We start from the raw sequence: 13933 nt of genomic DNA on the forward strand, positions 1-13933 counted from the left end.
CCAGGGAGTGGTTCAATGGGTGGTTGTGCGGATCTCTGTGAAAAACACCCAGAGGGAGAAGAAAACTCCTTGAAGTGGGCTGTTGGGACACGGCAAGAACAGTCCCGGATCGACCAACCAGCGATGGAATGGCTGGGGTCGGGCCCAAAGGTATTCTCGATCTCCCTGGGGTCTTCCCATGAGGGCCGCTTCTGCTTCCACTGCACTTGCTGACGGGATGGTGGTCTACTCTTTGATGTCTTCTTCCGGGGGCCGCCTGAGTTGGGGGCACCGGAGCCGGAGGGCGTCGAAGAGGACCAGGGCTGCTGGGAAGCACACGATGCACAGGATCTCGATGGCCGAGGCGTCTGAGTCGTGGCCGGATATATGGTGCCTCGGGGCTATCAAGCATATACTCCCCGCCGCGACTCAGTCGCCCTGCGGCCATCGAGATCCCGTGCATCGTGTGCTTCCAAGCAGCCCTGGTCCTCTTCGACACCCTACGGCTCCACACAGTGAACTGCAACCCAATGCTCGCGGCAGCCCGGGACAGCATGGCTGAGATTCCGACATCCACTTCTTCCTGAGCTCGTTCCCAGAAGCGGTTCCCAGTAAGTCACCCCATGATGCTGCAAGGGACATCTCATCATCATCACGCACCATTTCCGAGGAACAAGATGGTTGGATCGACTCTTGGGAACGGTCAGACGAGATGAGGTTCGAACGGTTCGCGAGCCAGTGGCTGACGGATTTAACGCTCACAGTAATCCTCACATCCCCCTCGCTGCTCGCCGTAGAGGACGGCAGGGCCGTAGCAACTTTTGGGAACTTCACGGAACGGGAACAGGACGAGGTGGTGGCTGAGGACCTTGGGAATTTCATTGGCCATTTCTAAACTAGTCAGAAGTTGATGGGTTCTCAATCAGATAACTGAGGTTACATCCGTAGCCAAGACGTTTTCCAGTATAGTGTCTAATGATCAGCCACATTTATGACTTATGTGATTTGTAGATCTCTTTGTCAAAATCAAAGCAGTTCTGCTTTGGCTTTCAAAGTTTGAATAAGAGAAGAGCCCCACTTCAGGATCTTGAAAAAGACTATTCGGAGGAGAGATTTTTTCAGCAATAAATTGTGTATTGCATTTTTTGTTTTGGATTGGGTGATTAGGCCTTTCCATCTACAGTCTTGAAATAGTTACATTATAAAAATCAGACAGTGTGTGACCCTAAGGAATATAACACAGTCAAATCTCCATCTTTGAACAATATCCATATTTTGATATGATGTCATGTTTGGTGTCGTGGTTTGGGAGGCTGAGAAAGTGATTTCAGAGATACGCTTCATTTGCCAGCCTGTCAATCAATTCATTGTGTCATGTTGATTGTGACTGATGCCCAGTGTCTGGTTTGTTAGTTCTTGTTGTAGAGCAGAGAAATGATTAGCTGTGTTTACTATTAAAAACTATACCAGCAAGAAAGCTGAATTTCATGTTATCATCCCTAAGAAAATCCACAAAATTAATTTATTGATTTCCAAAAGTATAATTTTCTTTTGCAGGGATTAAAAAACTTTTTTTATACGTGACATGATGATAATCAATATGAAATGTAAAAAATAACTATTTAACAAACAAGTCAACAGAGCTGGATAACGCTGGGTTCTATTTTAATATATGAAACGGGTGATGGTCCAAACCTTTTATTAGTGTAAAGCAAATGTTTAAAATGATTATGCAGACTATATTTAAGCAGTTTACATGTTATAATATGACACACAGTAAATACACAGCAAATGTTAGGCTTACATAAAGATATACAGTATATTTAAAAGAAACAATTGCCTAATTCGACCACAATAAACAGAAGAGGAAGAAATATAATTCTGTATTGTCGAAAACAATAAACAAAACAACTTCCAAATTAAGCTTTGCATGCCATTTTACATATAAGAGGATGTTACTCTAACCATTTCGAACCAATTACAGAAAGAAACACAATAATGGTGATTATGTACAAAACAATGAAGGTCACATCAATAATTTTTGCAGCTTTGGTCCACAGCGATGACTTCTTTCCAATGACAAGCATAAACATCGGCTCCTCGTTTCCACTGGTTTCTAGAGAGTTATTCAAGTCATTTACATGATCTGTGGGAGGATGTACAAACCATGGCTTTAGATGAGAATGTCATTGAAACAAAAAACAAAGGTGTATTTACCTCTAAATGAGGGTTTCACTAAGCGTCGGTCCTGTGGTACTGATGTCCCGGAGATTTTAGCTCCAACCCTGGAAAAAACTCACCTGTCTGTTGATTTGGTAATTCTGAACATAGACATATATTAGACGTGCCATCGTCCGCTGGATCGGTATTCAACACGCCGCCATATTGGTCAGAGCAAAAGCCGACTATAACAAATACAAGTGAATGATGGAGCTGCCGGTTGTCTGCATATAAACTCAATAACCTTTTTTTTCTCAACTAATATCTATACTTTGTTATTAAGATGGAGTACAGAAATGTTTTGGCTCCAGTTAAAGAGGGTTAGACTTAAATTTTTATTTAGATACTTTATGTAAATTGACTGATTTGATCTTGAGTGTTTTGTTCGAACATTTAAGTAAAACTCAGAAACAATCTCAATATGTCTGTGTTTCATTCTGACTAATGATGCGGCTCATTCAGTTCCCGACCTCCCGAGGTGGTGATTCAGGATATCCCGACACCGGTTCGGGCATTGATAAGGACACATGGTTCACTTCACTTTGGGACACAGCTCACTTATTTCTGATGGCGTGACTGCGTGAGCGCGTTGTGATACTTCAATACTGGTATCATTTAACAACCGGCAAAGCTGTCATCTCTCTCACTTTATTTTTCAAATACTGGTAAGAAACACTTTAATTGTTAAATACCATAGCATAAATTTGATCAATAATTAAATACAACTGTTAAGTAGATTGTGTTCCCTGTCTGTCCAGTGACATGCGTTTATACATACATTACAATAAGCATTTTTGCAAAAGTTAATTGTGTTGGCTTGTGCGTTTTCGATTTAACGGCTTCAAATAACATCACCTGATTTCTGGTAAGGGAACGTAGTGAGCATCGGTGTTCCCTGGATTTCGCATTGCATTGTGGAAGTTTTTACGAAAAGAAAGTTTCAGTGAACTGGAAGGATTTTGCGATTGAGACAGCCCTTAAAATGGCCGACTCCTTGATCAAGGGAGCTGACTGAGGCACACCCAAAGGCTGCTTCCGAAATCGCCTACTTCCATTCTATACAGTAGGTGAAAATGAGTATGAGTCATGAATAGTATGGCCGAAACCTCAGAATGCAAAAAACAATAGGCAAGAAATACCCGGATTCATGAGTGTGGATCGGATGGACACTTCTGTATCCCATGATGCCACGGAAGCTGAGGAATGGTCAAATTTCAATAGTAAATCAAATAAATATAGTGGAAAATTATCAGACGGATGTTCGTTTTTAAGGCAAGTGCCAATCAATGTGACAAAATTATGTTTCGTTTCAACGCTCATTATTCACGAGTTCACCTACACAGATAATAGAGTAGTTTGAGGGTATGCGTATTTGGCGTGCTGTCGGGGAGAGGGCTCCGAGCTCGTTCATTCTTCCGAGCTCAGAGCACTCCCCCCTGTCCGGGGTGAGGGCTCCGAATCCGGCATTAGCCTGAACCCGGAACACTCCCCCCCCCCCTTTGTGTCCTGCTGGAGACGAGGGGCTCCAGGTGAGGAGCCGGGGTGGTGGTGGGATGCTTGAGACTGAAGAGAGAGTGAAGGTAAGACGTCTTGACTATTTATAGAGACACTCTCTCTCTCTCTCTTTGAAGTGATAGGTTGATTGTTGAGATTGCTGACAGCCGACCAGCCGAGTTAATTATCTGCTCCTGCTCCTCCCGAACTTAGTTTAGTAAAACACCATTTAGGATGTTGTCAATACGTCATAGGTCAAAGAGCATACGGGTCACATGACCATAAAACATGGAGGACGCAATATTTCTGAAATGCATTAATAGTATCCCACTCGTACTATATAGAACGTATTGTTTAACCTAAGATAGGTAGGTTCTCATTCAAATTCAGTATATACTGTCAAAGTATGCGATTTCGGACGCAGCTAAATTCTTCAACGTGTGGTTATTTTATACTGTTGCTTGTCTTGCATATACCCAACATATCACTAGACATGGTGCCATCTAGTAGATTCTCCTGAATAACAGGCTCATTTAATGGTTATCTCACAATTCCTTTTGAGAACGATTAATTTTAAATAACTATTGATATATTAATTGATTAGAGACATGATCAATTTCTACTCTATGTATATCGTTAACCATTGAAATGATTTAAGAAATGTAAAAGCTCAGCTCTCTCATTCACTTGAAGGAGTCTAGTGGGCTTTTGCCCACAGTAATATGGCAGCATGACGTTGGACATTGACATATCAGAGCAACGGAGCAGAGCGGCCAATGCCGTGTCTAGGTGCACGGATTAGCTTGTTCAGGTGTGTTTGCAAAGGGTTGGAGCTTAAATCTGCAGGGCAGCGGCAGTCCAGGACCGACGTTGCCCATACCTGAACGTTTATACTATTCCCTGATTGTTTCTTTCAAAACAAGGCAATAGAAAAGGGTTTGCCAGAACATACATATTATTGACTTTAGTAGATGAGAAATGTAACGATTTCCATTAAGGAACAGTTAAGCCAAAAATAAAAATTCTGTCATAATTTACTCACCTTCGAGTTAATCAAAATCTATAAAAAAGATTTTGTTTTGATGAACACGGAGAAAGATATTTGGAAGAAAGCTTTTAACCAAGTTCTTGGTCCCAATTGTCTGCCAAATTGCCAATTGTCAAGGAAAGGAAAACTCCTTGAAGTGGGCTGTTGGGATGGGGCAGGACCCGTCCCGGATCGAATAACAAGTGATGGAATGGCTGGGGTCTCACCCAAAGGTATTCCCGGTCTCCCAGGGGTATTCTCATAAGGGCCGCTTCTACCCGCTGGTGACGGGGTGGTGGTCTACATTTCAACGTTTTCTTCCGGGGAACCACCTGAGTGGGGGGCACCGGAGCCGGAGGGCGTCGAAGAGGACCAGGGCTGCTGTGAAGCACACACTGTACGGGATCTCGATGGCCGGAGGGCCGCCGAGTCGCAGCGGGTAGGTTATCTTGATCTCACTCATCTGTGCAAAATTCGGCCAGAGGTGTCTCTCTTGGACCATATGTGTGGACATCATCTGACCCAGGGCCCACACAGTCACCTTGGTCGCCCTTGAGTGAGGTCGCAGGCGGTGCGGAGTCCCTGCACAAGCACTGGGTCAGTCACACCCTCGTGGACACCAGAGATGCCGAAAACCTACACGCTTTAGACGGGTCTAGATCGAGCCCCCCAGGTGGCAGCCGTCTGCGGTGCACCAAGACGGCATGTTCCACATGGGGGACATCGACGTTTCCTCTTGCTGCCCAACCATCGAGAAAGGAAAGGGTGGCTGAACTAGTTTACATGCACGCAATGAAAAAAAGGGGGCATTTCCAGGTCTTACTGAGTTCCACATGCACTGCCGGGAAACACGGCGCTTGGGGCGAACCCCGAGGCACCATGTATCCTACCGCAAGCACTGGGAGATGAACGCGACAGCCTGGGAAAGCATGGTTGACATTCTGACATCTGCTTCTTCATGAGATCGTTCCCGGAGGAGGGAGCTGCAAGGAATCGTCGGAGTCAGATGCCAGTAAGCCTCCCCCCCCGATGCTGCAAGGGACATCTCATCACCACGCACCGTTTCCGATACATGGTTGAGGAACGAGACGGTGGGACCGTCTCTCGGGGAACAGACGGACGTGACGAGGTGCTATACATCACCCTCGCTACTCGCCATAGCGGACGGCAGGGCCATAGCCACTGCTATCAAGGAACGGGAAGCAGACGAGGTGGTGGCTGAGTCCCGTGGGAAAACAGCCGCCCGTGATTCAACGTCTGAATCGTGAACCGCCCGCAGTCCGGGCAGAACTTATCCACAACAGCTGCCCCAGCGTGCGAAAGGGAGGGTTGAGTGAGATGGCAAAACCAAAAATTTCAATTTGAGGGAGCCGTCGTGTCCGTCACCCCTCATCGATGAGTTTATTTCGCCCAAGAGAACAGTGGGACATGCCACGCTGGAGAAATTTAGTCTTTTAGAGAAAAAACTCGAACACTTCTGGAACTGCCGAGACGCCAAGAGGAAGTTGCCGCAGGAAGGGACAGTCCGCTGCATCACGTCGTGAGAATCCAGCAGTTATTCGGCGTAGAGTGAAGTCTCGAAGTCGATCATGTTTAAAGGGTCTGAAGAATAAAAGGTGAATGAATGCAGCACGCCGTCTCCCTTTAATACCCAGATATCTGGGGGCGGAGTCCAGATGCAAATTTCATTCGCCAATTTCATTGGCATTTTTCTAAAACTAGTCGAGGTTGATCAAGGGCGAACCCCATCTGTCGGTTCGACACAACGTCGAGAGACCGACAGAAAGTGAACAATCTTTAATTCAACGTTGCTAATGTAAACTGCTATTAAAATGAACATAAATTGAAAGATTGAATCGAACAGGTCTATGTTTCAGATGTAAAGATGTGTTTTTACCATTTTCTTATACTAATTATACACAGACAAGAAAATATACTTACTACCTGGACCAGTTACAGCAGCCTTGGTGTTCTTTGGTGTTGCTGATTTGGCCTTTTTCCCTTTAGCTTTCAGAACATTCACAAGGATGGTCTCAAGAATGCTAAAGCCAATAAGTGTGAAAACCACTCCACAGTAAACCCCTGTTAAAACAGCAAACTATGATAGCAACTATAAACCTGTAAAAAATGACATCCTGTTGTGCCTTAAAGAAGCAGAAGTCAAACGTTCTTGAGTGTTATGTTTAATTATAAAATTGAAAAAAGAAACTAATTTCTTCAAATTCTATGCACTGCAAATGCTAAAGTATAGTAAGTTTTATTTATTTATTTAATTTAACAATATATTATTTATGTGAGCAATCAGACTTACCAATTAATGGAATACCATTGTTTGTAGCGGTCAGTCTGTCATTAAGAACTTGCAGCAGTACAGAAATGGACAAGAGTAAAGTCACTTTAAAGCTCAGTTTATCTCCTTGAGATGCATTTATGAAGAAGGAGCCCACATCCAGCAACAGGAAACAAAATACTGGAAAAATTAAGTTGATGACATACACTAAAGGTTTCCTCTTGATGGTCAACTGCAATAGCAATATAAACCAAATCAATAATTATTTTACAAGTGATCTGTATCTGAAATCTGATATAATTATTTGAATACCCACAAATACACAATATAACCACACACACGTCAACCAGACCAGACATTTATAGGGAGGAAACATTTTTCTGTTAAAGGTGCAGTAAGTGATTTCTGGGAAACAATTGTGTGAATGTTTGCTACACATCTGCTCTTTATATGTGTTACAAAAATCTTGTATATGCACAAATGGCAGTGTAAGTAGGAGAGACAACAACGACTCACTCCTCCCCTCCCTTTCGCAGCTCTACATTGGCCGCACAAAACCAAGATCATGTTTTCACATCTTTGCTGAAGCAGATAATTATTACGATAAGTATTACGTTTGTCCATTTAGGGCTACTGCATTAAAAACACCAGCGGTGTATGCAGCTAGAGATAGCTCATTCTAATGTAATGAAAACATAACACTTCATTATGTTAGGGTTTTATACACCTTTTCTGTCAATGAATCCTCCAAAAAAGGATACACTTGACCTTTAAAGGAAATCTGATTCTCCGGTGGCAACCCTACCCTGGACACTGATCCTTAGATCAGCTTGAGCTATAATCTTTGACATATCATAGTTGGAGTCTACATCAGCTAACATCAAACTTGTATAAGTCATTCAATGACTCACTTATTAATAAATATAAAGATAGAAATTCTATATTTAAGAACATTATTACGAGCATCATAATGGATTACGATGTGTCCTCTGCACTGTACCTGAAACACATTTCCTCCGTTGACATGTGATTCTGTCAAGTTTGCAAGTTGCCACTCTCCTGGGATCTGAAAAGACTGGTTTGATTGAGGATCATTATTAAGAGGGTTATTTAAATAGCCATACACTTGAAGCTCGTCTTGTTCTGTGGAAAAACAGATGATTAACAGACATTTAAGTTTTTATATTCCAAATACCCAGAAGTTATAAATTAACCTTTTATGGGTTGATATATGCATAAACAACTGTGCTTAAAATTATTCATACCCTAGGTAAATATATTCAAGGAATGCTGAAATAAACCTTTCATTGGAGAATAATAATATTAATAGTAGAATGTCATTATATATATATATATATATATATATATATATATATATATATATATATATATAGTATAAATATATAACATATTTTTAGGTGAAAAGAGCATTTTTGTTTCATTCTGTAAACCACAGACCTTCAGACCTGAAACACTGCAAAGAAAACCAGTTCACATTCACTTTTAAGCAATACAAAAGGAATTTTTCTACATGTATTTAGGAAAAGTACAAAAACAAATTTTTTAATGTGATGACCTCGATTTTTTTGACAGTTATCATGTGTCTTGTCATGCTGTCAGTCTTTTACATTGCTGTTGAATAACTTTATGTCACTCATGAGGTTTGATTTTGTTGTAATACAACAGAGTCTGGATGGGAATCCCCACAATATACAGTATATGTATAAATGCTGATTTGAAATGAAAATTCAGAATGCTGATATATATATAGGTCCATCTCAAATAATGAGTATGTCGTGAAAAAGGTCAATATTTTTGTCACTCATTTCAAAGAGTAAAACGTCTTGGTTACGTATGTAACCTCAGTTCCCTGATGGAGGGAACGAGAAGTTGTGTCGAGAACGACAGATGGGGTTCGCCCTTGAGAACCAACTCTGACTACTATAGAAAAGGCCAATGAAATTTGGCGAATTAAATTTGCATGCCGGTCTCCGCCCCACAACGCTCGCATCGCGTCACAATCTCAGCGAAGCGACGGTAACAGGCCTGGGTGTGTCGATGCTTTCGTGAAACTGTAACCTTCCAGTGTGGTGGTCGGGGGGTCCCAGATCTTTCTTAGAGAAAGATGGGTATAGCCCTGACCGGTAACCTTTCACGAACGGGGCCTTAGCTCTCTACTGGCGAGAGGCCGTCCGGCTCAGGTTTACACCGGGTGAGCGCAACTCTTAATCATAGAAGCGCTGCAGAGGCCACCTCCTACCCGCGGGGAGGAAAATGGTGGATATAGGTATTATCTGGTCCTTGAAGGAGAACGCATGGAACGTGCGGACTGGGTAGTTAACCATGAGGTGGAGGCCCACCTGGGGAAGCTCATGGTTTACCATGTGTGGGAACCGTTGCCATGAGGATATATCAGACAGAACAGCCCACGGGGGCGTTGTTACTGCGTCCGATAGCACTAGGTCCGGTTAGAGCTATCTGTGATAGGTCATATGCCCGGCCTAAGGGGGAAGGCTCCTCTGCCTAGCCAACCCCCAGGGGTGCTTGCTTTAGTGATGTACGGAATGCCTGTTCTTAACCAGTGTCTGGGTAAGAAGGAAGGTTGGTGAGGTACCAGTTTCTTAGCCATGTGTTTGGGTAAGAAGAAAGGTAGATAGCACACTGACCCAACCTCTTAGATGGTGGGAAGGTGCTTTCGCAGGCATACGCCCCCCCCGGATGCCAGTCCTACATGTCACCAGGCAGGACGTGGGCTGACACCGGGTTTACGCGAAGGTTGTTAATCCTTGCGAATGTGTTTGGGCGGAGTGTGGAGGGGAGATGTTAGTCTCCAGTCTCGTAAGAAGGACAACACAATCCTGATCGAGCACCTCAGTAGTTCTTTCTCACTGAGAGAGACACCAGGACGAGAAGAGGCACCGTCTAGAGGCGTGTAACCGCCTAGTAGATGGGGCCCTAGCCTGGGTGATGGTCTCTACCGTAGAGGGGGAGTAGCCATCTCAGGATCTTCTCGTCCCGTCTAGAGACCAGACATGGGTGTTCCATAGGTCTGATCTGGGATGCCAGAACGTGTCCTTCCCCTGAGAGAGCAGGTCCTCTCTCAGGGGAATGGTTCAGGGGGAGTTGCTGTACAGAGTATCACTCTAAAGCCAAGTGTGGTTAGACCAGTGCAGTGTAACCAATAACACTTGGTGCTCCTCTTCCCTGACCTTGCACAGTGTCTGTGCAAGGACGCTCCTGGGGGGGAAGGTGTGCTTCCGCCCGTCCTGCGGTCAGCTGTGTGCCAGGGCATCTGTGCCGAGGGGGGCCTCGGTCAGGGAGTACCAAATGTCCCGCCGGAGTCAATGAGGTCTATCTGTGCCTGTCCGAACAGCACCCACATGAGCTGGACCGGGGGTGGAATCGCCACTCTCTGCACGGCGTATACTGACGAGAGAGCGGGTCGGCTGTCTGGTTCAGTTCGCCTGGGATATGTGTCCGTCATCACCACGACGTGCCTCGTAACCTGCCCGAGGGGAACCCCGCTCAGAGGAAGGTCATGGAAGACCAAGGGGTTAGGGTGCGTCGGCAGCAGGGCGTCATCACAATGCGCCAGCTGCCGGTGAGCCACGCTGTCCTCGGAACTCGACTCTGTAGCCATTGTTCCATCAATCCTAGGGGTATTACCCCCGCGGAGGACGCCATGTGTCCCAGGAGCCTCCAGTTCAACACTGACTGGGCACGTGCTGCGGACAGCTGCGCCGTCATCGTGACAGAGTTTAGTTCCACACCGAGAAAGGGAATGCTCTGCGTAAACAACAGATCTCGCGAGTGTGCCAAGATAAGCCAGTCATCAAGATAGTTTACTACCCGCACACCTTTTGTCCCGGAGGGGAGAAAGGGCGGCTTCCACAGCCGTCGTGAAGACCCGTGGAGACAGGGACAGACTGAAAGGCAGGACTCTGTACTGTTATGCCCGCCCCTCGAACACGAATCGTAGGAACGTCCGGTGTCTTTGGGGATCGAGACATGAAAGTAAAAGTGCTTCAGGTCGATTGCCACGAACCAATACTGACACCTGATGGATGTCAGGATGCGCCTCTGCGTGAGCATCAGGAACGGCAGCTTGTGAAGGTGCTTTGTTCAGGGTACACTGACCCATGGCGACCCGCCGTCTTGGGAACGATGAAGTGTGGGTCGTGACCCACTGAACATCTTGGTTTTGAGGGACGAACTCGATGCCTGTTTTGCGAGAAGGGTGGTGACCTCTACCCGAAGTACGGAGGCGTCCCTGCCTCTGACAGAGGGAGAGGTGATGCCCCGAAACTTGGGAGAGTCTCTGGCGAACTGGATCGAGTAACCAAGACGGACCGCCCTCATTAGCCAGCGAGACAGTGTGGGCAGCTCACGAGCTCCCAGGGACTGTGACGGGGTGACCAAGGGGACGGTCTGCTTCATCATTGCCTCGGGGGTTGGTTCGTCGGCTGGCGAAGCTAGCCGTCTGTCCCAGACACCTAATGCAGCGATCGTGTCCATCCCCCTCCTCGATGAGGGTGCCGCACCCAAGAGAAAAGCGGGACATACCTCGCTGGAAAATGCTCATTCCTGAAAAGGACCTTTTTAGAAAAAATCTCTAACACCTCCGGAACCGGCGAGACACCCAGGGGAAGGTCGCTGCAGGTAGGGACGATCCGCTGCAACACGTCGTAGATCCGGCAATGTAGAAGAAGAAGAATTCATTGAATTCATTCTGTTCGTAGTCATGAGCGAAGGCTCTGAAGAACAAAAGGTAAATGAATGCTGCACGCCGGCTTCCTTTTATACCGGATATCTGGGGGCGGAGACCGGCATGCAAATTTCATTCGCCAAATTTCATTTGCCTTTTCTATAGTAGTTAGAGTTTATTAGTTCTCAAGGGGGAACCCCATCTGTCGTTCTCGACACAACGTCAAGAGACCGACAGAAAGGGAACCAATGTATTATATAGATTCATTACAAATTGAGTTAAATATTTGAAGCCTTTATTTCTTGAATTTTTTATGGTAATGGCTTACAGCTAATGAAAACCCAAAATTCAGTGTCTCAGTAAATTAGAATATAACATAAAATCAATATAAAAAGAATATTTAAAAAAAACAGAAATGTCAGGCTTCTGAAAAGTATGTTCATTTCCATGCACTCAATTTTGGTTGGGCCTTCCTTTGCATGAATTACTGCATCAATATGGAGTGACATGGAGGCAATCAGCCTGTGGCATTGCTCAGGTGTAATGGAAGCCCATGGTGACATGATAGCGGCCTTCAGGTCATCTGGATTGTGGGATCAAGTATCTCTCATCTTCCTCTTGACAATACCAAATAGATTCTCTATGGGGTTCATGTCATGGGGTTTGCTGGCCAACCAAGCACAGTAACTCCATGGTCATTGAACCAGCTTTTGGTACCTTTGGCAGTGTGGGCAGGTGCCAAGTACTGCTTGAAAATAAAAACAGCATCTCCATAAAGCTTGTCAGTAGAATAACATGGATTCTGTGTCTTTCCACTCTTCCTCCAGAGTCTGGGACCTTAACTCCAAATAAAATGGAAAGTTTACTTTCCCCTGAAAAGAGGACTTTGGTCCAATGTGTTTTCTGTAGTCCACAGTCAACACAGCCATCTACCAGGAAATTTTAGAGCACTTCATGCTTCATTCTGCTGACAAGCTTTTTAGAGATGCATGACATTTCTGTTTATTTTTTTTTATTGATGTTATGTAATATTCTAATTTACAGAGACAATGAATTTTGGGTTTCATGATCTGTAAGCCATATTCAAAATTTCAAGAAACAAATGCTTGAAATATGTCCCTCTATGTGTATTGAATATATATAATATATTGCTTTTACTTTCTGAAATGAGTGGAAAAAAATATTGACCTTTTTCTCGGTATTCTAATTAATAGAAATGCAGCTGTGTATAAATATATTAAGTGTGTGTGTGTGTGTGTTTGCAGTGATTTACTGATTTCAGATTTACCTGAATACATTAAGGATTTAAAGGTTAGGTTGCAGATTTGTGTGTCGAAGGGAAACTTGTACAGCTCCATGTTACAGGCCGTGGTCAGAGTTAATATCTCTGTCTTTTTAATGTAACCCCACCAAATTAAGTTGATATACGGAGACTCTTTTGCTGCAAACTCTGTCTTGATGCTAAATGAACATAAAATATAGAGATGACAATTACAGACATGGTAGGGGTAATTAAAAACAGGTAACATGTCATTCTGGTGTTCATATTGAATAACATAATAAATTATTGCAAGAAAATTATTTAAAAATGAGAAAAAGGTCTTTAGATTTTGTTGGAGTGAACCCTTTAAAGGCGCTGTTCTTGATTTACAGCGGCCACTAGCGTTGTATTAAAGATTTTCCACGAATCGCTCAGTCCAAACACAACGGTGGCAACCATAAACAAATGTCGTTCTCATATTGACGAAGGGAAGGGATCATACGGGCATTAGAAAGAACTTTGTCTCATTATTTATAACGTTAAGAAGTCTGTGGATTTTAAGGATAAAAAGGAGGATAAAAGTCAGGCATCAGCTGAAAGCGTTTATATAATAAAGTCTTTCAGGCAGAGAGACGTTTGAAAGAAAGATCATCTTAAAATCACCCCCAATGAGGTTGTTTTGATTCGGATCAGTATGTGAGGAACATTGTTTTTTCTATTTGTTAGAACTAAGATATGTTGTTGTTTTTGTTGTAATATTAGCTATGTGACGGAGCAGTTTTGAGCATCAATGTCTATCTTGAACCGCTTTAATATTGTACTCGTCCAGATACCGGAGAGAGAGCAAAAGCCTGTGGCGATGAAACGGTAGATAGAGCGTTTCACTCTCTTACTTTTAATCCTCGAGTCACATATGCGTTCAACTTCTGTTGAACTAACACTCATTGGTGTGTGGGG

The 13933-nt window shown here is 44.1% G+C and overlaps 1 protein-coding gene across 1 annotated transcript; it reads right to left on the reverse strand.

Annotated features, from left to right (window-relative positions):
* Window positions 1-1853: 1853 nt before the first annotated feature.
* LOC130428609 (5-hydroxytryptamine receptor 3A-like) lies at window positions 1854-13134 on the reverse strand. The gene is made up of 5 exons (XM_056756787.1): window positions 13004-13134; window positions 8011-8153; window positions 7032-7242; window positions 6665-6802; window positions 1854-2125 (listed from the first exon to the last, which is right to left on the reverse strand). Exons 1-5 carry the CDS (start codon window positions 13071-13073, stop codon window positions 1935-1937), a joined length of 753 nt encoding a protein of 250 aa, XP_056612765.1. The 5' UTR covers window positions 13074-13134; the 3' UTR covers window positions 1854-1934.
* Between the last annotated feature and the right edge of the window lie 799 nt (window positions 13135-13933).

This window comes from Triplophysa dalaica, chromosome 1, assembly GCF_015846415.1.
Source record: "Triplophysa dalaica isolate WHDGS20190420 chromosome 1, ASM1584641v1, whole genome shotgun sequence".
Classification (NCBI taxonomy): Eukaryota; Metazoa; Chordata; class Actinopteri; order Cypriniformes; family Nemacheilidae; genus Triplophysa; species Triplophysa dalaica.